Here is a 26,128-nt window from a genome sequence, read left to right on the forward strand (position 1 = left end):
ACTTATATTGGGACATTCACTGAAGTTTTGAAAAACAAACTTAGGACTGTTAGACATTTGCAGAAGAATAGTCAACCAGTCTGCCCTCAGCTGACCGAGGCAGAAGCTTTCAATTAAAAGATGAGTTCTAAGGAATAAAAAGATAGATGGGATTGAGAATGACACCACTACTGCTGCTCTGGCTCCATGACTAAGTTATTAGTGGAATTAACTGCTCCAGACTTGTGACAAAGATTAGAGAGTTGTCTAGAATGCAAATGCTCAAGTGCTTCCAATCATACAGAAGAGACTGGTTCTACACTCATTTGCCTGCAGAGATCATCTACTGACTTCACCAGACCAAAAAAGCATTTTGTTCTCAAACACAGCTTCTAATCCTAGGACTGGCAGTATTCTAAGAAAAAATTCACTGGTAGGGAACATCGTAACATACTCAGCAGGGGACCAGTGCCATCAGAATCTGACTTGATCTTCAGTAAAAATTATGACAAAGAACACTGAACTCCACTCAACTTACCTCAACACGTAGTTCACACACACTATGCACTGTGGCTGAGAATTCTTAGTGTTGTATATAACAGTTGCTTGAGTTTCAACCCAGACATAGCCACCTTGTTTGGCCAGCATTCTGTACTGTCCTGTTGTCACCTGCCCTTTTGTGAACACTAAAAGCAGAAAGGACACCAGCTTCAATTACAGGCAAAAAACCCCCAGAACTGTTTGAGGTCAGTATTCATTGCAGATTCCTATCCGCAACTAAAAGAAAGCCCTCGTTCTTCTGCTGCTTTCCCCCAGGGCTGTCTCTCATCTCCTGCAGTTTGAGGGCTTTAAATTCAGTTTTCACTTACTGTCGTGGTGTGTTTTGGTCAGATGATCAGAATCCAGTGCGTGATAGTACTCATAGATTGAGCGACCCAGGAGCTCCTCTGGCTCATACCCCATCAACTCTGTAATTCTTTAAAACAAGGGAAAAAATTGCTATGTGAAAGCAGACACGGGCCAACACAAATACCAGAGCATTTGGATGCTTGCACATCTAGAAAAACCTTAAGAAACACTTCCACACTTATCAGCAGCAAATTGAGACTTTTCATTTTGAAATAAATTGCATTTTAGATGCTTCTTTAAAGGAGAAATTTCAGCATGCAAAGGATTTTACTTCTCACTGAGTATTTATGAGTCATGTAGTGGGGATAGGATTAAACAAATCCCCACCTTTTAGACATTTGTCTTTTTGCTTCAAGGTAGACCAGCTACTTACAGACCAGCTTAGGCAAATATGAGAATTTAACAAAATAATAAAGATACACTGCAACAGTTTTAACCCTGCAACTAAGAGAAATTAGGAATCAAATTTACTCTTCCCACTCAAGCACAGTCTGCTTTTAAGGCAAGTGGGATTTCTTTAGTCTCTAGAGGGCAGTGCTAACCAGGGAAGTGCTTGTATTTTGCCCCAATGTAGCTGCAGAATGTGACCAAATAAGTACCTTTTATGCGACACCATCAGTCTTAGAAAGGTTGTTACTGCAGAGGTCAGAAATTACCATGCATCAACCTCTTTCAGCATCTAACTGCAACAACTAACTACAAATTCACTTTTCTTATAAAATAAAGGAAATGGGTAGGAACAAATAACACCAAATTAAAAACAAACCAACAAAAGAAACAATCAAACCCCAAACTTGAGCTGACTACTTCCTTCATTTGCATTTATCAAATTTATCAAGCTAAGTTCCCAGAGGATAGGAAAATCAGTCTGATGTGTCTGACTACACCCTGATTTGCACCAGAACACAAAATCTCATTTTTCAACAGCAGATGTATTGCATTATAAGTACAGCTGAATGTCTGGGGTTTTTTTGACAGAAGAAAGCAGACACTGATTCCCTGAGGAAGGGAGAAGGGGGAAGCAATAGCAATAAAATACATCTGACAAGTGTTACACGCACACTCTTTTCAGTTACCAAAATGCCCCATCTTTGACAAACCTAAAATCCTGCTTTTTCAGTGTCTGGAAGAATCTTCTCATTTCAATTTAAATCACTGCCACTATAGTAAAGAACAATTTGAAGAGGCAGTTAACTGAAGGCGAAGGATTTATTCATCAAATCATAGAATGGCTTGGGTAGAAAGGCATATCCTGTTCCAAATCCCTGCCATGGGCAGGGACACATTTCACTAGAGCAGATTCCATCCAGCCTGGCCTGGAACACCTTCAGGGATGGGGTAGCCACAGCTCCCTGTCAAGAATTTCTTCCTCCTAATACCCAATCTAAACATGCCCTCTGTCAGTTTACAGCCATTGTCCTGTCACTATCTGCCTGTATAAAAAGTCCCTTTCCCTTTTGTTATTCCAAAGTAATAACTCTGCATCCTCCTTCAATCTAAAAACCTGGCTTTTAAGACATCCTGATCAGTTAGGAAAAGGCCAAGCATGCCATCAATGATTGCATTGTCAAGATAAATCAAGTTATTGAGAAGGCAAACATTAGCTATGTATCAGCCCTGCAAATCTTTCAAATGAATGCTTTTTTACAGTATAAATCATATATATTACCTTTCATCACAATAGGAAAATTTCATATCAAGACTGTGACGACTGAGGAACGTTTTACTGTCCAGGGGGACCTCAATGTTTGATGGGTGAGGAATAGGTTCACAGATCAACACCAGGCAGGTCATGGGAGGCTTTTTGTACCCGCAGTGGGTCTGGTTCCCACACGTGTCGTACACACGGATGTGGCCAGTGCAGTGCAGCACCTGCAGGGCAGTTGGGTTTTAGAAAGAGACGAGGTTTGGTCTGTCAGACAACACAATCCTACTTCCACCAGCACACCAGGAGCCAAGTCCTTCCCCACCCCTCAAGGGGACAGTGACAAGAGACGGCTGGAGGAGAGCAGTGTCCTCCTCCTCCTCACCCCACACATCCTGGGATGGGTTCACAGCCCAAGTCCTTCCTCAGCACTGGCTGAAGCAACACCAGACATTGCTGCATTTCTGTGAACTCTTCTTTCTAGTCACTGTAATGTCAACTCTGATGAGCAGCTGCCTCAGCAAAAGGCATCCACAATTTAAATCACAATTTAAAGTTATGGTAATAGTAGAAATCCCCATTTTAGATATTCTGCAGAGCTGACGACAGAGATCAAATACATTCTTCATCAGACAGGAACTTTTGCATTTTGTGGAGTTTTCTTTTAACCACTCTGAAGCAGAAATAGTTCACCAACAGCAGCAAAGAAGTTGTTTGATCCAGAAAAATCAAATTAAAACCATAAAAGAGAACTGTGAACCATAATCCACTGGATACAGTAAAAGGTTACTTTGTCCAGAGGAGAAAATGCATTCACTGCAGAAAGTTATAGGGCTGGCCTCTTTTTGTTCCAACTGTTACAAAAGAGAGAACCAGTAGCTTCAAAAGAGTGCCATTGAAGTCCTTCAGAGAGACCTCAACTATCACATTTTCAGTGACAAATCAAAAGAAATCAGGCACCAGCATAAGTGATGTCAATTACTTTTTTCCCAGAGAAGGCTTTATGCAAACATATTTGGTAATTATAATTGTTTGTAAGTAAATGACTTCTGATTTAAAATGGAAAATTCATTAAAAGAGTTTTGAAAATCTAATTTTAAAACATTGTTTCAGTTACCTCTGTGATGTAGTCAGCATTAAAATTCAGCATAATGAAGCACAATTATTGAATTATAAAGTACTTAGTGAAATTCAAGCTCGTAACATGAAGCAAAAATGTTGAAATACAGTGTTATGACATCTGAAGAGGAAGCTGCCAAACTATGCAAATATTCCTTTGCATTAGTTACCTTCCATGTAGCAGACTTTATATTCACTGTTCTTCCCCTGCTAGTCAGTGTACACTTCATTCTGAGAAAAAAGCTGCGCTCCGTGTTTTGCTCTTTGCCCTTTTTCACAGGACCTAGCAGAAGCAAACAGCAAACCCATTCTTAAAACACTTGGATCATCTTCCAAAGGCATTAAAAAAACCTCCACAAACACCTTCTAGAACACTAAGACTAAGGGAAGACCAAAAAACAAACTAAAAGTATTCATTCACCTAATAGCACTTCTGATAATGGTATTTTTCCGAGTAAGTTTTACTATCAAGTAGATAAAAAAAACCTCTGGAGTTTCATACAGTTATAGAATGGTTTGTGTTGGAAGTGACCTTAAAGACCATCTCATTCCAACCTTCCTGCCATGGGCAGGGACACCTTCCACTACCCCAAGTCCCCCCCAACCTGGCCTGGAACACTGCCAGGGATGGGGCATCCACAGCTCCTCTGGGCACCCTGTGCCAGGGCCTCAGCATCCTCAGTGGGAAGAATTCCTTCCCAAAAACCATCTAAGCCTGTCCTCAGCCAGTGGGAAGCCATTCCCTTTGTCCTGTCACTCCAGGCCCCTTGTCCAAAGTCCCTCTCCTGCTCTCTTGGAGCCCTTTTAGGTATAGGAAAAGGCTCAAAGATCTCCCCAGAGCCATTTCTTTTCCAGGGTGAACAAACCCAGCCCTCTCTCAGTCCGTCCTCAATGGAGAGGCTTTCGATGCAACCCAGTTTCAATACATTAAGATCAGGATTGTATTTGTAGTCAACTCCACACTCCCAGATTTCAGGAAAAAGGAGCAGGAAGAAAGCGAGACCAATTGGAAATTCAATATATTTTAAAATTGTGACAGAGGACAAAGAAAACATATGTAGAATAAGAAGCCTTGTTTAGGTGGTTTCCACTGAAATGCATCAATAATTCACTATGAGTTAGTTCTTTTGGGCTCGTTGCTCTTCAGGACTGCAAGTTTTTCAATTCAAAACTAACAACTCAGCTGTTTATATGCATCCAAGTATTTCCACAGTGATTTACACTCTTGGAGTAAACAGGGGCCAAGTTTTTAAACACATTATTAACATTCTTGGGAGGAAAAAAAGCTGAGAAACCCTAATACAAATCAACATTGGCAGCACTTATTTTTTACTCTCTACCAGCAGGCTTTAAGTTAAGTTTTTGCCTGTACAGAGGAGAACCTTGCAGAGTCAATTACTAGTTATGCTATTGTGGGCAAAGAAAATGTACCTGATGCTATCAGGAGAGCTGCTAGCAGCTCACAATGTGTGCAAGGAGGTAATGCAGCACCCAGGAGAAGGAGCAGTGGAAGAGCCAGTTTGCTGAGGCTTGCTAAAGAGCAAGGAGCAAATCATGGCAGGGGGGAAGTTTAGAACACATGAGCTTACTTCTGATACAAGTTTATACAATAATTTGCTCTCATCCTCCACAGACAATAGTAGCTATGAAATTCTTCATGGTGGCTTGCACTGCAGATACTGGCTTGACAAAATTAATTAGAAAAATGTTAAAGCCCCTATGCTAACTTGTTTATTGCTTCGAGCAGAGGCAAAGACTAAAGGACTCGAGCATATTTTATGCTACTTTAAAACAACCTTGATAATGGAGGAAGTGGGGGAGAAACTAAAGCAGAATTCACAGAAGCAGTAAAAATGTATTTAATTCAGCATGTTTTAAGAGTTAAACCAATCTAGAAATTGATAGCTGATGATCACATAACATTACTGTTACCAAGTCCTGATGCATGAGGCTCTGCTTCAAGAAGCAGCTGTAAAAGATGGAGCAACTTTCAAGTCTGATTCAGCAGCAGACGTTATTTTTTAAAATGGCCAGCTTTGAAAGTTTAAAAAGCAGCTTCATAAAATGAGAATGCAGTTCTGTTTCTGCCAATTGCATTTATATTCACTTGCACTTGTACAGTCGCAAAGGGGAATATTTAATACTCAATTCAAAACCAAAATAATTCCACTGATGTAAGAGCTGCAGTAAGAAAGCAACCTGGGAATACTAATAAATATAAAAATGTACTATTACTACTGTAATTTAGACTTCTGTCTGCCATTGTCATTTGCAAAACAGCTTTTGTAATAATGGTTTCCAGACATCTGATTCCAGTCTGGCCAATTTAGACATGCTTGAGATGGTTTGCATGAAACTCAGTGATACGACATTTTTAAGAATAAGCTTTTGTAACAAAAGCAGGTTTTTTACACTGCTTTAGGGAAATTGTCCTCCCACTCCCAAGATGTATTACTGTATTCCAAAGGGGGAGGAATCTAATCTAGCCTTAGAAACATACTTCAATTCTAAAGGCAGACAAACTTACAAAATGCTTACAAAACCAAAGTCGGGTCCTTAATGCTATGGTATCTTATCAGGTCCTTTCCACTGAATTAAATAGGATGACAACACAAGACTTACACAAGATTTACAGTGCTGCAAGACAGCAGAGGTCAGCTTTATTATTTTATTACTATCTGAATTCAGAGTCCATATAATACTCATTTGATGAAAGAGAAAGTAGAGGTCAGATTTTAGGCTTCTAACTACTGAGTAAAGCAGATTTGTTTGGAGGCATGCAGGCTGCCAAGTCTTTATAGCCTTTATCAAATCTTTAGAAGACATAAAAGCTGTAATTCATGGGCAATCGTTAAATTTCAAAGCACACAGCACATGTAAACACGGTGTTCTGCTCCCAGAGATGGAGAAAAGAAGAGCCAGAAATCTGTGAAAAGATACCAATTTCATGCACCAATTAAAACATGCAGAGAAGCATCAACCCCAAAACCGTTTTTGGGGCTGTTCAAATATTCCCAGATCAGTGTCTTGGTGTCCTAAAATTTAAGTACAGTATCTTTTCTTTTTGTCTTTGGTATACCACCACAGATTTCTGAAAGAAAGCATTTGTTCTCAGCTGTCCTGTGAAGGCAAGGCCAGACCAAGACAAATGCACCAACTGAGCTTCTTCACATCCATCTGATTTTAAGCAATTGCTGTATTCTCATTCAACCTACCTCTAATTTTATTCCTGTAGGCACTAATTCTTTCAGCCCTCAAAAACTCCATTTGAGTAATTAATTTTGTTAGATTAAGAATCCTACTGAAATCTCATTTCTTCTATAATTGGATATAGCCAAAACATTTTGGTGATTCCTGTTGTTAGTGTCTCTCAACAAGGTTTAATTTGAAATTTAAGAAATAAAAATATTTATTTCAACTCAACACCATTTTCTGGCAGATATCCAACTGTATTAATGCCAACAGAAACTATCCATAAGTAAATTAAATTGATTTTTTTTTCTTTCTTCTCACCATTTCTGTGTGTAAGCATTTCTCTCAGCTCCTCGTGGTCACATGGATGAGTGAAATCGAATACACTGTGCCCCGTCAACTCAAACTGCAAAAATGAAGAGGTATAAAGGTGTTTAACTTCATATACACAAAAATAGAACAGCTTTTTGAAACAGTCTTAGGAAATGTCAGTATTTCACCTGAGTGAGTCCCATACACTTGTTCACGTTTTCAGACATGTAAATCATGTCCCCATCTTCAGACAGAACCATGACAAAGCCATCAAGAGCTTTCAAGTAGAAACAGTTCAGTTCCTTCTCCATTTTGGCTTCTGTCTCCAGCTCACCTGCAAGCAGCCACACATTTTTGTTTAAGCAAACACCAGCCATTCTTCACTTACCAGCAGGAATGACTCCTGGCACCAGTCTGCAAGGAGTCAATCTTGCAGGACCATTCAAAACCAGTATGATTCAGTTAGATAAATGATCAGTTCAATTCTTCAAGCTCTAGTAAAGGTATCAGAAATCACAGAAAATCAGAGTGAGGTTAACCCTCTGTGCTATTATGTATTAATCAATAAACCATCCACCTTAAGGAAAAGGCCTGTGTGGCAAAAAAATTATCACCCATCTCAAAAAAGGCATTCTAAACTTGTCTCAGGGGCTTTCTGGGAGTGTTTTGCAAGTCTGGCTACTGAAGTTACTCCTCCACACAGTAGAGGCAGACATGCATGAGCACAAATAACCAGTACACTGCCCATGGCAGGCTATCAGCTACAGGCCCACAACCTGACTCAGATATTCCTGCAGAGACAACACATCCTCAGCTGACTTCACCTCCAGAGGAGCACATCACAGAAACACAATTTACAAAACTATTCCTTGCAGTTTATTTTAAGGGGACACAACTATAGTTAGCTCAGTCAACCTTGAACCAATTACCTACAGTCAAGAAAGCACAGCTGGAACAAACAAGTTTAGAGGGGAAAAGAGGTTTAAATTAGGAAATCTAACTTTGGGAGGAGGGACAAATGAGACTGAAAAGGGCATGACAGCTGTGATGAGACAACCAGGATCACCATAACAGAAAGGGAAAAAATTAAGTCCACTGAACAGTGGAATTTTCCTGCCTCATTGCTAATAGCTGATTTCTACTGTAAGGTCTCCCACCTTCCCAGAGCAAGGACACAGCTAATGACACGTTCACTTATTTCACTGCTCACAGGTCTTACAAATAGATTCTTCCTCAATATCCCTCCCAGATGGTGCCAGGCTGCTCCCTCACCAGCATCCAGCAGCTTCCTCATGCGCAGGTAGCTGATGGTCAGCCGCATGATGGACGCCTTGTCCAGGTGTGCGCTGACCGTGTGGGGCAGGGGCAGCTGGTGGGCCAGCTCGTAGAACACTTCTGATTCCTTGCTCCTCCTGCACCGGGCTGCATCCCTGGACTTCTCTTTCCTGCGTTCAGAGCTAATCCTATAGAAACAAAGTTTCGGGTTAGGATAGGGAAGTGAGCTCTCTGGGATATGTGCCTTTGACACTAAGTTGCCCACCGGTCAAGTAAACCAGCTGTGGAAGTTGAATAATGTAAAGATTAGGTTTAAAAGTGCAAGTGTAATTCTTTGTATCAACTTCTGCCCCGTTTGGGCTCTGCCAGAATTAAATTCAAACCCACAGTCTTCCAACGAGATCAGTTCTTCAAAGAGACTTTCATACTCAGAACCCTTCCTGCTTATCTCATACTTTGAGTGCTGCCTCTTCAGCCTCCAAATCCTGACCCTTCAAGCCCATTCAGCAAATTACAGAGTAGGTAATTTCCAGCTCAATGCTCCAGCATCATGTATCACACACATTCTTCAAGTTCTTCCTTTTTTACCATCCTTACAAAGCCCACCTAACAGGTCAGATAAGCAGGGGTACTCATTTAACATGAGATATGCTGCTTTTCAAGCAATCCAGAAAGTCCCTTCCCCAAAACAATCTATGATGATTCTGTGATTCACTCTTTCTCCAGAAAAGCCCCTTCCAGAGTCTCCCCTCTACTGGAAAACAATACCCCATTCTCCTTCCACTGCCTCTGTAGACCTGCCTCCTGCAGAACACGAGGCAGAGAGCAGCTCACTGAGAGAAAGCACTGAAACAGTTAATACTGTGAGTAACAGGGAGAATTCCCCATTTTCACATCACCCACACCGGGTCACTTCTGCCTCATGCATCTGGTCAGATGAGTTTTGAACTAAACATTTCACATGGGAGCTCCAAATTTTCCCACATGCAAACAAGAACTCAGTGCTGCTGTGGTCCCTGAGGAAATAAATGTGCTTTTATTTTTAAATGAACAATACAAAACCACACACTACTATTGTATTAACGTTTTCTTTTTATACATTTACATCTTCTGAAGGCACTCTGTTTTCATTTTACATTCACCTGAGATATAAAAGGCAGAAGCAGTTTGGGAATTACTTTTTAAAAGATTTCACAAGACTTTAAAGCCATCCACTACCACTGCAATATTCCCATTGCTAAGTCTGTGGATCTGTGCAAAAGTCCTTTTTAGTTAGCACACATCTTGTGAGAGGTACCACAAATGACAGAGCAAAGCAATTCACGAACTAATGATCCCTGGGACATAACGAACCAGATTCAATGAATCACAGAATGGTTTGGGTTGGAAGTGACCTTCAAGATCAACCAGTTTCAACCCCCCTGCTATGAGCTGAGACACCTTCCACTATCCCAGGTTGCTCCCAGCCCCATCCAACCTAGCCTGGAGCACTGGAATGGGGCAATCACAGCTGCTCTGGGCAATTTGTGCCAGGGCCTCACCATCCTCAGAGCAAAGATCTTCTTCCTAACATCTAATCTGTACCTCCCCTCTTCAGTATTACCAAATACATACCCAAAACCACATTTTCAGTCCTTTACCTGCCATGCTACCCATAGTGGCTAAAACCTTGCTTAGCTTGAGCAGAAACACAGGTGTAACAATACCATGTTGGATGCTGGAAGCACAAATGCCTTGACATATGGACGAAGTTTAATAATCATGAAAAAGACAAAATAAGCCATCAGAATCTCTTTTACAATTACCTTCCTTTTTACCAACTTGATAAAACTATATGCTATCCCCACCATCCTCTCCTCCTACTCCTGCCAGCAAAGAAAAACTATTTCTGTGGAATGAAAAACATTAATGGATTGACATAATAGTAATAAAAGACGTTTGGAAAACTAACTTATGGGAATTATAATAGTAAAAAATTCTGACATACAATAGTCCCATTGATTCCTGTGAATATAAGCCCATGTCCCTCAGTAATGCGGCCTAAAATATCTGACAATATTTCTCCATATTGCAGATTTCTTCACATTGAATTTCCCTGTGACAAGATGTTTCTGTTGTAGTGATGGATATCTTGGTCTGAGAAGCTTGAGGCTCCTGACATACAGGTATATCTGGAAACAGCCATTACGAAAAGGCTGACCTTTAACAATACTGCAAAAATATTTTAGCTATTTAACCTGACTGATTAAATATTTCTTACTGAAGACAGGCCTCAAGTACCTTTTCTCTTAGTGGAAAACTAAGGGTGGAGGGGGAAAAAACATCTGTCCTCTTTCTTGGACCCAGATTTCACTGTAACTCTATTTTGTCAAAGGTATTTCAAGCTAACTGTCGTGGTTTAACCCCAGCCCACAAGTAAGTACCACAAAGCTGTTTGCTCACTACCTGTCCCACCCTCATGGGATGGGGAGGAAAACTGCAATGAAGGTAAAACCCACGGGTCAGCTTAACACCAATTTAATAATGGAAACAAAGTAATAATTGCAATGACAAAGGAGACAACATAAAGAAAGACACAAGACTCAAGACAGAAGAGTGATGCTCGATGCAATTGCTCCCCACCCTCTGACTGATGTCCAACCTGTCCCAGAGCAGGGCCCAGCACCTCCCAGCCAACTCCCCCAGTTCACACACTGGCCACGATGCTCTGTGGTTTGGAAGGTCTCTTTGGTCAGTCCAGGTCAGCTGTCCTGGCTGGGCTTTGTTTTCCCCCTCCTGCCTTCCTGTGCATCTCCTCGCTGGCACAGCAGGGGAAACTGAGGAGTCCTTAACTCAGGGGAAGCACTGTGCAACAACAACTAAAACCCCAGTGTGCTGTCAGCACTATTCTCCAAAACACAGCCCTGCATCAACTACTAGAAAGAAAATTCATTCTATCCCAGCTGAAACTGTAACAACGGCACAAGAAATTCTGTTGCCTTAGACAGGTTCACCTTTATACCTTTGATTTTTTGTTAGCTACTCATTCAAGATCCTTTCACTGGCAAAATGTTCATCCTACAACAAAAACTCAAGAGAGAATTACTGGAGTAAATGCTTACCATCCACCCATATTCCTGCAGTTTTGTCACGGCTTCCTTTTCAATTGCAGACACTTTTAAGTTAAAAGTCCCCTGCTTTGGCAATCAAGCTGAGCACTTCAAGTCCACAGGTTTGTCAGGCTTGTGTGAATCACACAGGCCACTCAAGAGATGAAAATAGACGCTAGCCTCACAAGTTGGGATTTCAGCCCTTGTATTTTCTTTCTGACAGCCTAATGTTCTTGAAAATATTTTGGGTAGTTTCCAAATTTTTGCCAGGTTTTAGCACTCTTGGCAGCAGCCTTCAGCAGGAACAGTCAAAACTTCTCCCAGCCATTGAATTATTAATTACCAACCAAAACACTGCTCAAATCCAGCCCATAGTGCTTTCTGTTAAAAATTAATCCCCCAGTAAGATCATCAAGTGCTGCCAGCTGCAGCTGATGGGCAAAACCCAAGGAAAAGGAGATGCTGGAACCAACCAGTGCTGCCCGAGTGGCAGGATCTCCTCTCCCTTTTACTATGTGCTTCCTTTCTAGAAAGGCTACTACTATAGATAGATGTTTAAACTGTACAGCGCAACAGTTGGCTATTTTTAGCTGCTATTTAAACCTAAGCTGTAACCAATCTGAGTAAAACCCAGCCATTTAAATAGGAAGATTAACTACCAGCTTCAAAGAGCATTTCTTTAATGGATCAAATTAATAGGGAAAAGGTCTTTCACAAATGAGGTTTAATTACCAAGTGAAGTCATTGTTGCCTCAACACAGAAATGCCACCAAACTAAAAAAAAAAAAAAAAATTCTTTACTATTGCAAATACTCTAAGCTTTGTTACAATTGCATAAAGTAAATTAAAAAACACACATCAGCATGTATAGCTGCTCACAATTTTCTGTGTAGTCAATTAAATGACACTGAATTCCTGTAAAGAAAACCAATTTCCAAAGTGAACATTCTCCTCACCAGAGGGGAAGGAAAGGGAGCTCAGGGAAGGGGATTGTTAACAGTGAGATGTGAAGTGCCACAAGATCAGTTTAAACAAATCATATCACTTCTCTTATCTGTTCTTTTGGAGCTGCCCCTGTGTAAAGCTCATGATCTTCTCAACAGAAAGAGCATTCTGCAGAAAAGGAGCCAAGCTCCATTTGAAACAAACCCCAAACTTCAGAGCTGTATCGTAGCCTTCTGCTGTCAGTCTGGCATGAAACAAAAACACCTCAAAAGCCTGAAGAAAACCTCAGCTGCTGAGTGGATTATACATGCAATGAAAATATCAGAAATGCCAGTGCTGGACAGGAAATTGCATGCATTTGCAGGTCTGATTTTCCTGCAAAATTTCAGTGCCAGACATTCATTTCATTTTGTATTTCTACCACCAGAATACAGAAGCAGAGAATCATAAGCACGTTATCCATGAGAGCTCAGTGAAAGCAGTTTCACTGACCCCTTTAAATTCAATACCACTTCCTTTATGTAAGAGATGTTTACATGCAATAGCTGAATAAAATCTGAGCTTCAGAAGATATTTGAGTTAGAGACCCAGAGCAAAAGGGTATTTAACAACCAGGACTCACTGCAGCTGAACCAAGAGCTCAGCTGAAGGATATAACTCAGACTCCCACTCCCTGCCTCAAATAACGGTGAACAGAAACAAAGTTGTACAGCAAGAATTTGCCCAACAGCCTTGAGAGCAAAGCACACCAGCAGCAACCTGTGCCCACCAGTTACAGATGTCAATACTTGAGTGTGCAGCTCCTGTCATCATGGTCATACCAACCATCCGGGCCACAGCATCTCCCAACTAACACATCATTCCCCACACCATCCCAAAGACCCCTCCACAGCAGATCCCTACAAGTGAGCCCCCAATTGTCTAAATGCAGCCCAAATTTTTCATTTCCTTGAGTGAAAAACATATCAATTGCTACATACAAGTTGGCTTTTCCTCCTTATTTACCAATGACAAATAGACAAAAAAAACCCACCTAACCCTGGAAAATACCACCAGTAACTGGTAATTTTGGTTGAAAATAGTTAGATAAAAAATAGTCAATGGATAGAACTTGAAACATCTAGCAGTCAACTTTGTCTCCTTCTAGTTTTTAAAATCACCACCCAGCGTTAAGGAAATTTTTATACTGTGCACATATTATTAGATTAAAAAAAAACAATCAAGAGGTTTCCTTTATGTCACTTTGCTACAGTTACAGATTTTCTCCCATTCAAACTTACTATTTCCCTAATCAGGTACATTTTACCTATATGTGTTTTCAGTTCCCATGTAAAATAACTTGTGCATGATTAATTAACCCAGGCTCATCTTTCTCGATACAGGTTCTAATACACCCTAAAATATAAACATCTTCTAATAGCAATTCACATTTTTCTATTTGGATTTGCTTTCTTCAACCAAGTGGCTTTGTATTTATCACATTATTTGTTCCTAAAGTTTCATAGAAATATGCATTGTAGGAAACAAGAAACCCAAATTAGTAATGTGCCTCAAATTTGGTAAGATCTTCTTGAGCGTTAACTAGTTTTCAGTTCTGCCATTAATTGCCATCATTTGCCAGTAAAAGATTCAGATATTTCCATGTTAGTAACAATCTCTTATTTCAGACTGTAAAATTACTCTGGGAAACACCTGGCTTAGAAATGGAGTCACAAAAACTATATCCGCTATAACATAACTTCTTTTTTTTCTTCATTACACCAAAAAAAGAAGTAAATATTACAACATAGTAATATAATAAAAGTATATGACATCAAGATGGTATTGGAACTTTAGAAAATAGACCTGCAAGTGGTCTCATGTTTAACTTTTAAGGCTGAATGCATTCCTGCAGTTGGTATAAAACTTGGTCACCTTTTCAGGCCCAGCCTAAGCAAGGTATTTCTGGCAGCACAGCTGGACAGGACAGAGGGACAGTTCCTGGTCTGCAGCCATACCCTGCAGAATACCCAGAATAAGCAGTTGTGTCCATGTGGAGTGTGAATGGCTCAGCCCCAGGCTTGTCCCACCAACCACCCTCACCTACAGCCAAAGAGTCTTAGGACAAAGTTCTGCTCTCCTGACAGTGCTCAATACACGATCACTTGGGTGTTTTCACTGTTCACAAGATCTGCATTTTGTCCAGAGCTGCTAGGCATGATACTTGCTAAATTATTCCTCCATGGAAAGAAGGTCCAGGTAAACCCAGCACTTAGCACAGAGAAACTAAAACAGTGGAACTGCTCTATCAACAATTGCATATGAAAAACTGGTTTATAATGAAAGAGAACATCACTCAAATCCAGTTATTTAGGTACAGGGGAGCTAAGGAGCTGATCAGCTTCAATGAGGGGGGACAGAGCTGCAGTGTTAGCGCCATCTAACAAGTCTGGAGACAGACCCACACAAGCATGGCCCAGAATCACAGGCAGCCCTGAGAGCCCCATGCCCTCTCCCTCACAGCCCTGCAGTGACACACACGTCTGTCCCCAGCAGCCCAGACTGTTCATCCCTCAGCAGGCAAACTTTTTTCAAATTGGCTGGGAGGGGTGCTCCTTCCTCCTATTGCAGCTGTACAGAATTACTGCAGCCTCTCAGCTGCCAGTTCTCCATGAGCTTAGGGTTACAGCTTGCTTTGACGTGATTTCCTTTTAAAGTATTATTGCTTCATGGCCAATTTTATTTAGTAGTTGTTCTTACATTATAGTCTGTGTAGAGTTCTTGTGAGGAAAAAAAAATCCACACCCAAACCTTATGTGCAATCAGAAGCATGTGATTACACAGAACAAAGTCTTGCTCTTCATGAATTAATGAACATCACAGCTCACTAATCCAACTCAGGAAAGAACTCAGAAATTCCTTACATACAGTATGAATGATTCAAAAGAGATTTAACTACAGAAACTAACGTAACATCCAAGCAGAAATGACACCACCGTACATAAACTATTAAAACTCATTCCTTTGTATATTTCTTTCTAACATAGCAATTCAAACCTCTTTACATGAGGATAGTTACAGGCATTTCCTATAGCCTGACTACCACCAAAACAAATCCCTAACTGATAAAACTCTAACAAATGAGGAGAGCAAGCAGGCAGGGCAGCCTGGATTAGCTACAGCAGCACCAATGCTCTGAAAGCCACTGGCGTTTGCAAAATGAGAGGGGGGAGAGGCAGTGAGAGGAGCCTCACTCAGCTCACCTAGAGAAGTCTTACTGGCAACACCACAAATCCATATAAACACCCATCCTACAGACAAATCGCAGCACACAGGAGCCAGCAGCAGAGCCTTAATGGCCTGAACCCATCAGCCCCACGCTGACAAGACTATCCATCAACTGGATTTGGCCTTGAATTGACCTGAAACCCCAACTACCTCCCCACATAGAAAGTGTGAGTAAGAGGGGAAAACTTAAATATTGTCATTTCTAATTTAGATCATGGTGAAGTGATTCTATCATGTCTTACTATACAATGTAACCCACCCAAAGTTTACCTTTGTATTGTAATATACTGTTTTAAAATAACCACATGGCATACAGTGGTGGCATGTAAGAAAATTTTTTTTCAGCTACGTTATTTGGCTTTTTCTTGAGCATATTTTTTTCCTTAATTAGTTGTGCTTTACCCTTCAGGATTAAAGGTACATGGTAGTAAAACTGTGTTTATTATTACAGAAAAATCAGAGCTATTCAAAAGAGATATGTGAACACAGGCTTGACAACTAGACACTAAGTGCTCTCCTCCCTTCAGTCCTTCTGCTTTTGCTTCTACCAAGCCCACAAAAAATGATGCAAAACATATCCCCAAGATATCTGTCAGGCTCTCAGTTAACAATGCTTTAGCTAAGAACTGGTCTACCTTCAGATAGATGCAGACTCTTGATAAAGTAACTAATTTTAGTCTAAATCATGGCACAAAAATATATCTTCTGTCTTGTTCACTGCATTTGGTTTTCAAGACTGGAGGCTGGATATTTTCCTTCATTGCTTCCATCCAAGTTTCATCCCTTCACCTCAAGTTCCTCAACTGCTTTCAGTTAACAGGGTATTTTGTAATCAAGGGTTTCTAAGAACAGGGAAAAAAGGAATAGAAGTAAGAGATATCAAGTTTTATTTTTCTGTACAAATAAAGAACAGACCCACTAAGCAGTCAAGAGAAACATTTACAATATCTAGAACAAAAAGCCTACAGCAATGTCAGCTCAGCATCCAATAGACTCAATAGGGTGCAAGGAAAAAGTCCTTTCTGAAGGACTGAGCCCCAGAATTCTCATCCCCAGCTAAACCATTCATTTCTACAGTTTAGCTAGTGGAGGCTGCAGCCTTTATATTTGATGTGCATTACTTAATGTCTTCCAAGGGAGGAGAGCAGGGAGCAAACATAAGGAGGCAAGCCTTTAGTAACTCCCTTTCTATCATAACAGTCCATTTACTATTCTCATTTGTGAGCAAAAACAGGAGGCTTGGCCTCAAATCGTTTTGCTTCTTGAAACGCACAAATTTTCATAAAGTGACATCAGTCTAGTTTTGGTTTAGGATTGACAATGAAAGACTTTCATTCTGGTAAACAAAACAGGTCATCTTTTTCAAGTAACATTTCCAGGACTATTACAAATCAAATCAAAATGGTTATTAAACAAGTTGCTTGGTAAAACCTTCCAGTGTTGTAATTATAATCAGTGCTGCTGATTCAGTATCCTCAATGCTTCACTTGGAGTTCAGACTCTAATGCAGCGAGTTAAAAGATTTGTTGTAACATTTCTCAAAATGCTTAAGGAGCATTCATTCACACCAAATTAAACAGAAGCTACACAGTATCTCTGCTAACACACACAGGTATGCTTTGATGTCTTTAAGGAACAACCAGTTACCATCTTGAAGCACCAGTTCTTCAGTGCCAGCAAAGCCATTTTGAATTTCTTGGTACTAAAATATCTCAAGCTTTTAGAGGGCTACATTTCTCTGGAAGTCCCAGTACTATCAGACTTCAACAGGAAGAAAGGACAGATTATGCACATGATGAAATTGCTCTTTATCAATGCACTTTCTCTGAGTTCTCAAACCCAACCCCCAGGCTGGTATGAACAGGCGTAGCTTCAACCGAGGCTGTGGCTCCACATCAAAGAACCCTGAAGTGTTCATCACCTACGTAAACTGCATTCAAAATATACATATGCTGGCATGCATTCAACTTGATTCCATGTTCCTAATGATTTCAGAATGTAATTTTCATAGATATTTTTATTCCAATCTAAATAGCAGAGATCTCAGTAGAGAAAAACCTCAACAGGCTTCATGTCCAATGGTAATTTGGCAACCTGCATCTTCCTTAAATTTTCAGTCATTAGTCCCCAGTGTCACAAAACCTCCCTGTGTCTCTCATTTCAGAGCAGTCCTCAATGGAAAACTCAGATTCTCCTGCATTCTCTTCCATCCACTCTAATACAAAGGACATCTCTCAGGAGTGGCTCAAAATGCTCAGACTTTCTCAAATTCAAAAGGGAAAGGGCTGTTATAACATGAAAAGATGATTAAGGTCCACCCTTCCATGCATTACCTAGGTGGTTTTTCTGAGGCATGTAAACACCTGCCCATATAACTGTGTATGTGAAGATAAAAGGTGCAGTAATCTGGAACATTCCTTCCTTTTGGACACCAGCTTGCTAGGAACAGGTATGGGTTATTGTGCCCTCTTGTAAGTCTCTTGCAAAATTTGTTTTGATTCTGCTTGTTTTCTGAAGAACACATCTTGAAATTTAATTGGTATTTGCATCTCCTTGGAAGTATCATCAGGAAAAGCTTGATGCTCTTGTATACCACCACTAAACCACTGGGACTTCCCTCCTGGGTTTACTTAGCCATGCACACTCTACAACCAGGTAAAAATTATTTTGTTGGCATGTCCTAACATCAAAGCTCTTTAGGAATAAATTAGTACTTCCAAATTCTCTTTGGTAGTGCAAAAAAAAAAAAATTTCAAAAATCAGCAGCTTCTGTCATTCAATGTCCCCTTTAATATAAAAAAATCTCATACAAGCCTACTTGAAATCCAGCATTCTAACACAATTGGGGCAATATTACTATTGAGCAACATGAACACATTCAAGAATTCAATCCACTGTGTTACACAGGCTCAGCAAGGGTCCTCCAGGCTTCCGGGCTGGAAGCACATCAACGGGAACATACACAACCTTAGGAGTTTTGGCTTACACTGCAATGCCGCTGATATTTGACAGTGTTATTAATATTTATTGACTTTTTTTTTTTTCAATTCACCATCAGCAATCAGTCTTGGAACCAGACACAAACTCCAGGCATTATAGTTCAAGGATGGGGAGGAACAAAGGTCTATGGCTGCTTGCACAACGTGCAGGGGAGGAAGAAAGCACCTGTAGGTGAATTCACGCATCACAGGCGTGACAGCAGCGTGGTCTCCTCCAGTGGCATTAGGAAGGCAGCAGGGCACTGCTTCTCAGTTCCTCAAGGATTACAAAGGGCATGCCACCTTAGCCTAACCTAAGTAAGCCCTTGATGGGCACTTCTGATAAGAGAAACCAACCAGAAGACAGGGATGGCAATTAAATGAGAGAATAAAATCGATTATCCACTTCACACCTCCACCTTTAAACCAACAGCTGACTTAACTGCCACACTTAGGATGCTGATAAGAGTATGCAGCTCCTTTGTTCCCCCCTGCACCTTCTAAAAATGGTCCAGCATGTGCCTCCAGGGAAGGAAAAGCATTTCAACAGAAGGCTGAATTGCTAGAAAAGCTTGAAAAGTGCTCCAAAGAAAAACCTCTTACTATCACATCACCCTGTTACATACCCCCTGACAGCCTGGACCGTCTGATCATGGCTGCACCAGCCCTCTTAGCTAAGTGTGGACTGGTTGTTGATATTTCAGGCACCCCAACGAGAGACCCAGACTGTGTTTTAAAGGGCAAAGCAAGCATGACTGTAAACAAAGACCAGAAACCCCTCCTGCTGCTTCCATCAGCTCACTGGCAAATTATCAGACGTTCACCGATAAATGGAACCAAAGCACCAGCAGAGCAAAATTATGGAAAATTTCTACAGCAGGAAAATCCTCCACAGCTATTCTTCCCTGATTTTCAGTGCCTTGATGCTGATGAGGATGGGCAGCAGCACTATGCTGTCTCCTCCATCTTTAGTGGGCACTAGAAAACCATTTCTAGTCATTTTTATTAAAGGAATTCACAAAACTTTTCATGTTTGAGGCAATGCAAAGAACAGACAACACAGGTAAGCCCTATGGCAAGGCAAACAATCCAGAAAAATCCAGAAAGCAGTAAAACCACTGTTCTATGAGCCAGAAACCACTCAGCCTTCCCCATACCTGTGGGGAGACTACAGGAGATTTACTGAAAGATTCCTCCTCTTCTTACAGCCCGGATTATACAAAAGGGTTTTGTATTCCCTTTCGACTCTAGCAATGGTGGCTCAGTTCCCCCAGCGCTGAGAGAAATTAGCAGACAAAAGCACTGGCACACACAATCCTAAAGACCTCATACACGTTTAAGAAAAAACAGGGGTACCCACTGCCCTTCAGAGCCATCAGCACAGGGTACCGGCTTCTCAAACACATTCTGGAGCTGGACTTCAGTGGCAAAAATCCAGCAGAAGAACCCTGATCTTCCAAATCATCCCCTTTAGACACTAAAAAATAAGTTTCAAGGCCCAACTCTGAGGAACTGAAAAGCTGAAGTTCTTCTGCAAGGCACTCATGTCAGAATATTAAATTTCATTAGCTTATACCATCTTAAGACCCAGAATGAATGCTCCAAAAATCACTTATTTTTATTTAGCACCTATAGCATTTAAAATATGTATTTTATGTTCTATAGACTTACAGCACACTAAAAAAATGAATCTGGGTTACCTACCAGCTGCAAGCCACTACAAAAGTAAGGGCTAACCCATAACTCTAAATGGCTATTTATTTAAAAAGACACCAGAATTCCTCTGCTAATAGTGAAGTGTCACAGCACAGACGCAAGGAAAAGCTTTTCACTACATCAGCCATCTGCACACTGGAGTTTGTTAAAAGAATATTGAGAAAAATCCCATACTTCTCACCAAAAGCCTTAAATTTGGCTCAAATGAGAGTGGATGAGCAAACAAAGCTCCCAACAACTCTGTTTCACCCACTCCATACATAGAAATGCTGTCCTTGAGCACCTGGGGGAAAACCCAGGAGCACATCAAAGTGATACAACTACTGAAGAATGGCTAAAACCCAAATAATTCAGTATCTAATCATGGCGTGATACTTGATTCTTAGGGAATCTTGACCCCTGTACATATACAAGAAGCTTGGAACCACATCAAAAAATTGACTCAACAGGCCAGTATAAAAATCCACACCTTCAGATACTGCTATGACCAAACTTCACTTTAAAGACTGAGAAATAAACTTGGGCAAATTCCATATTTTCTGAATCTCACTGCATATAATTAAGTGAACAACAAGCTTTACATTAACTATCAAGAGATAAACACTATCCACATACAAGCAGAGGGAGAGGCAAGGAATAAAAGGATCTTAACCCATGGTAAAATTGAGGTGTACTGTATATACAATTAGCCAAAGTTTTATCATCAAAGGTGATAAAGAAAAGGATGTAAAGGACTTCTCCCTTCAAGGTATTCTGAATATGGACACTATCAAACCTAAACCCTTCAAAAACAACCCAGGTTTTTGAGAAATGCTTGCTACTTTCATGAAGTTATCTGCTGAGCTCACATCCTTCCTTTTTTTGCTTAGCCATCTTCACTCAACTGTACATCCACAGCCCCCAGGATGAATGTACCACAGAGACAGCTCTATGTTTTCCATTAAAACCCTACAACAGGAGTAATCTGAATATTCCTTTATAAGAAACATTCCTGACTTTGAACTTTGTCTGCAGGAAACAGAAAACAACAAATTCTCTTTCTTAAGCCCTGCCTTTAGGAAGGAAGGGTAAGCTTTGCATACTCATTCTTGCATTCTGAAGAAAGCAGATTACATCCAGGATAAGGCAATTCAAAAAAAAAAAAAAAAAAAAAAAGAAGAAAAAGTCTTCCAGTGGGGCAGAACGGTAAGTAAAATATAACAAATGCTCAAAGGCAAAAGAAAAATAAAAAAGAGAAACAAAAAAAGCCCAACAAACCAAAATAAAAGTATCATAAAACAACTCTCAAACCCCTTTCCTAGACCTGCCACGAAATTAGGGCATCAGAGCAAAGAGCAGATTAATCATTTTGGTTGCAACATTTTCTCACAGGCTCCTCAGGAGCCATCCTCCCGGAGTAGAGAAACCAGAGGTGGAGTGCCACCCCGGGTGCCCCCGCGCTGGGATTTCAGCGGACCGAGAGACGCTTCTCCCCCATCCCAGCCCGCAGCGGCTCCAAAGGCGCTCCGAGGCCGCCGGTGCGCTCCGGGCGCTGCCGGTGCCTCCTCCCAGCTCAGCACAAAGCTCACCATCCATTTTACAAGCGGCCAGGCTCCTTCCCGACACAACTTAACACGCTGGAACACTCACAGCGCTTAATCTGCTCCGATGACCCTTGGATACAAGGGCAGGCAAAACGCATCTCGAATAATTAAAAGGCGAGAAAAGGTATCGATATCCATATAAACAAACCTTCTGCAGATGGCGAACACGGCAATTAATCCCTCCACAAAGCCCCACCGCCGGGACCTGCTCACCCGAGCCCCCCGGCTCCTTAAACTTCACCGCCTAACAAAGGCTTTTAAGGCTTTTATTCCCCCCCACCACCCTTTCCTCTAATTTGTGCTTACAATCCTCGGTGAATTATTCATACTCCTCAACTCACATTGTCCATCCGCCCCCCCTCCCCCCTTACACTTCCCCAGCGCGACTTTTGGGGATTTTTTAAAAGCCGAGTATCTCCAGAACGCGAGCCGGCCCTTTTCCGCACAAAGCCGGGGCACGGCGGGCTGGGAGCGCGCCGGGCACGGGGCACGATCGATCCCCGCCCGCCCATCCCCGGCAGCGGAGCGGCCCCGGGTCGCTCCCGGGCAGCGAGGCCGACACCGGCGCTTCCCCCCGGCCCCGAGCCCCGGCCCGCTCCCCCCGCCGACAAAATGGCGACGTGGACGAGAAGGAGAAGGAGGAATGGAAGAGCGCAGCGCTCCGCGGGCCGCGGGAGGGCAGCGGGGAAGAGGACGAGGAGGGGGCGGCGGTAACAAAGCAGGGGGCGGCGGGGGCCGGCAGCAGAGAGCGGCGGGGGGCGGGCGGCGCGGCATCGCTACCTCTTCTTGTCGGTGACGCCGCCGGGGCTGTCCATGGCGGCGGGATGGCTTCTCCTCCCGCCGGCTCCCTAGAACGCGAGGCGGCCGCGGCTCACGACGGCGGTGGCGGGGAGATGGCGGCGCTGAGCCGGGTGTGGGGCCGCGCGGGCTCAGAGCATCGGGGCACGGGCTGCGGGGAGGTGCGGGCGCGGCGCGGGGCCCGCGCTGCGCCAGTGAGGAGCGGCGGCGCGGCCCGGCCCCTGCGCGGGGTCAGCTGAGCGCTCAGCTGGGCGGGGGCCGCGCCTCACGTGCGGCGCTGCGTGTGGGGCGGGCCCGGGCCCGGCCGGCCCCACGGCGGCCCCACAGCTCCCGGCCGGTCCCACAGCGACCCCACCGCGCCCGGCCGGTCCCACAGCGACCCCACAGCGGCCCCACCGCGCCGGGCCGGCCCCACAGCGACCCCACAGCGGCCCCACCGCGCCCGGCCGGCCCCACAGCGATTCCACCGCGGCCGCCAGCCCCACAGCGACCCCACAGCGCCCGGCCGGCCCCACAGCGGCCCCACCGCGCCCGCCGGTCCCACAGCGAATCGCACCCTCTATCGCCTCCTTTTTTCCTTTCTCCCGTGTAACTTTGGTCACTGCTTGACTCCGCTGCCTCTCCCAAGGTGTAGTACAGTAAAAGCCCGGGATGTTTTAGACTCGTAGAAACATCGAGGTTGGGAGAGACCTTTAAGATCATCCAGTTCAATCATCCACCTGGCACTGCCCCTGCAGCCCCTAAACCGCGTCCACAGCGCATCTTAAACACCTCCAGCGATGGTGACTTCACCACACCCGAAGAGCCTATTCCCATGCCTGACCATCCTAACAGAGACATATTTATTTTCTATCTAGCCTGAATCTTCCTTATCTTGCCTTAAGAGCATGTCCTCCTGTCCTCTCACTGCAGCCACGGCAGCAGAGACCTCCCTACACCTCCTCTCCGTGAGTTTTAGGTGATGAAGCACCCCCTGCACCTCCTCTCCTCTGGACAAAGCAAACCCAGGTCCCACAGCCACTCCTCACAGGACATTTTCTAGTCCATTTCCAGTTAAAGGGTTCAGAACCTCACATTAATTAAAGGGAACAGTCAGCTCAACAGCCGGGCAGCCCAGAAGGGGAACCGACAGGTAATTAAGCACATTTCGAGCAAGTTTTACAACTTCCCAAACCCAAAGCAAACCCAACAGCAGAGCTAGGAGGCTGTGCTGAGGCACTGTGACCCCTCTGCCTTCCCTGCCACCCACCCAGGCTGGCCTAGATCCAATGCCATCTTCCCAGTGCCTGTGTCCAATTTTCCTCTCCCTGTCCCCCCATGGCAAGCCTGGCCTCAGGCACTGCTCACCTGAGACCCCCAGGATCTCCTGCTGACATTGGCTGGCCCTGGAAGCACAGCAGGAGGAGCTGGACACCTGGCACTGACATGGCCTCTTGGATCAGGAGCCAGGATACAGCCATGGGAGAGCAAGGAGAGGAAAACTGGGGCAGAGCCCACACGTTTAAAGTTAAAAGCCTTAGCTCTGTACCCTTAGCTCAGGGCCATGTGTGGGTAAGTGCTCTGGAGAGGCAGGGAAGGCACAGTTCCAGGTGGAGTGACCCCACAGAGCTCAGGGGTTCCTTTACATCTTGTGGGTTCCTACTAGCAAGGACTTTAAGTGACCATCTGGAGCTGAACCTTATGAGACTACTCAGTTTGCAGCTCAGCAGTAATGATACCTTTAAAAAAAAAAAGCAGCTTTGACAGGCATGAGTGGCATTCTTTAGCTGCTGTGTGCACATAAGAAACACCTGCAGGGCAAAGTGATGGTGTTTCAGTACTGCACCTTCCTAACACTTCTGCTGTGGATTCCCAACTTCCAGGTTGGTTTAGGCATACAGTCATGGGTGTTCTGTATTTGGGGGGGTTATTTTTTTTATTATTATTATTTAGAAGAAGGAAAAAGAAGTGACTGTGACATTTGTTAGCAATCACAAGGAGTTCCAGTACGAAAATGATTGCTTCTGCCCACAGCAGTCAGATATGTGGAAGATGCACAGGTGCTTCTGACTATTTTTATTCCTTCAAGGTTTTTCCATCCAAACATAGACAAAGCCCAGCTCTGCTTTGCTTATGAGCTGTGACAACACAATAGCCCATGGCAGTGTGGCTATGAACTACTGATATTTCTGTTGTTCTGTGCTCACTGGAGCCTTGAGAAGAAAAACAATCTAAGCAAGACTCAACCTCAAGTGTCTTGCATAAGTACCAAGAAGCCCTCCCCAAGGGCTCACAGACAACTTTATCTTTCAAAACGAGGTTTAGGCAGCTCAAACACAGGAAGAAATTCAGTTGTGCACTGCAGCTTGGGTAGGTTTTTTTAGTCTGTTCACAGAGTCACCATAACAGCCCCTAGAGAATTTTCTGGTTAAATGGGGAGGGATCTCCTGGTGGGTGCAGAAATGACAAGGCCAGCTCAATGCCACCTTCCCCACCAGAGCCCCTGGAAGGCATCCAGGGAGTTTTGGTAGTGAAGTGGTGATAACAGAGGAACTTCCCGTGCCTTAGAGGAGGCTGGTGCAACTCAGAGCAGCCGTTGCAGCTTCTCTAATCGCTCAGATTGAGGTTGAAGTGGTTCCTGGTGAGCCTGGCACACTTGAAAGTGAAAGCCTCTTCTTTACTTGGACTGCAATCTCAGTGCCCTTCAAAGACCAAGAGGCACTTGATGCAGTCTGGACCAGAGACTGCTGAGTTACAAGCTACAGAACCCACCTTACCCTACCCGATAGGATTTTATTTTCACTCTTGTCACTCTTTGAATGACAATTTTAGTGCCTATAAGGATGGATGTCTTAGGGTTCACTTATGCACCTTTATTACTACTATCCAAATTCACATAATGTGTAATACATCAAAAGGGGTTCTCATTGAGTATTCTTACCTAAGGTTCTGCTCACTTTAAACCACTTGGACACAGCAGCTGTTGGTGACCCCTGAGTAAAAATCACTGGAGAAAAATCCCAGTCTACACTTTGCTAACACTGCTCAATGATTGTTCAAAGATATCAAGACTTCCCAGCATGAACTGTCTGGGGAGTTGTGAGTAAGTGTTGTGGTCTCCTTACGAGACACATTTCTTTCATGCCAAACATGCTTACCCCGAGCTCATAATAAAGAATAATGCTTCAAAACCCAGCTGTGTTTCTGAAGGGTGTTAGTGGAAACTTGTTCTGCAATTAAGCATTTCATACTGTAGCAGTTCTTGAGAGATGTTAAGCAAATGCTCTCCCTCACACACATCCTTCCCTTTACTAAACTTCTGTGTCACTCCTCTAATAGTCT

At 43.1% G+C, this 26,128-nt stretch overlaps 1 protein-coding gene and 1 long non-coding RNA gene across 3 annotated transcripts in view; one reads left to right on the plus strand and one right to left on the minus strand.

Moving 5' to 3' along the window:
* The window catches only part of HIF1A (hypoxia inducible factor 1 subunit alpha), a 34,338-nt gene extending 11,282 nt beyond the window's left edge, over window positions 1-23,056 (minus strand). Inside the window, exons 1-8 of one of the 2 annotated variants that reach the window (XR_004368167.3) lie at window positions 22,790-23,056; window positions 8,429-8,619; window positions 7,345-7,490; window positions 7,166-7,250; window positions 3,823-3,935; window positions 2,558-2,760; window positions 849-955; window positions 518-665 (exon numbers count right to left, since the gene is read on the minus strand). Coding sequence is in view for 1 of the 2 variants with exons in the window: in XM_030275160.4 (XP_030131020.4) it covers window positions 518-665; window positions 849-955; window positions 2,558-2,760; window positions 3,823-3,935; window positions 7,166-7,250; window positions 7,345-7,490; window positions 8,429-8,619; window positions 22,790-22,824 (1,028 nt within the window). In the remaining variant the exon portion in view is untranslated. The remainder of the gene's footprint in view (window positions 1-517; window positions 666-848; window positions 956-2,557; window positions 2,761-3,822; window positions 3,936-7,165; window positions 7,251-7,344; window positions 7,491-8,428; window positions 8,620-22,789) is intronic. The other variant, XM_030275160.4, reaches the window with a different exon arrangement.
* LOC115495627 (uncharacterized) overlaps window positions 1-26,128 on the plus strand; it is a 58,061-nt gene that overhangs the window by 14,023 nt on the left and 17,910 nt on the right. The gene's annotated exons all lie outside the window — the stretch shown is intronic.

This window comes from Taeniopygia guttata, chromosome 5, assembly GCF_048771995.1.
Source record: "Taeniopygia guttata chromosome 5, bTaeGut7.mat, whole genome shotgun sequence".
Classification (NCBI taxonomy): domain Eukaryota; kingdom Metazoa; phylum Chordata; class Aves; order Passeriformes; family Estrildidae; genus Taeniopygia; species Taeniopygia guttata.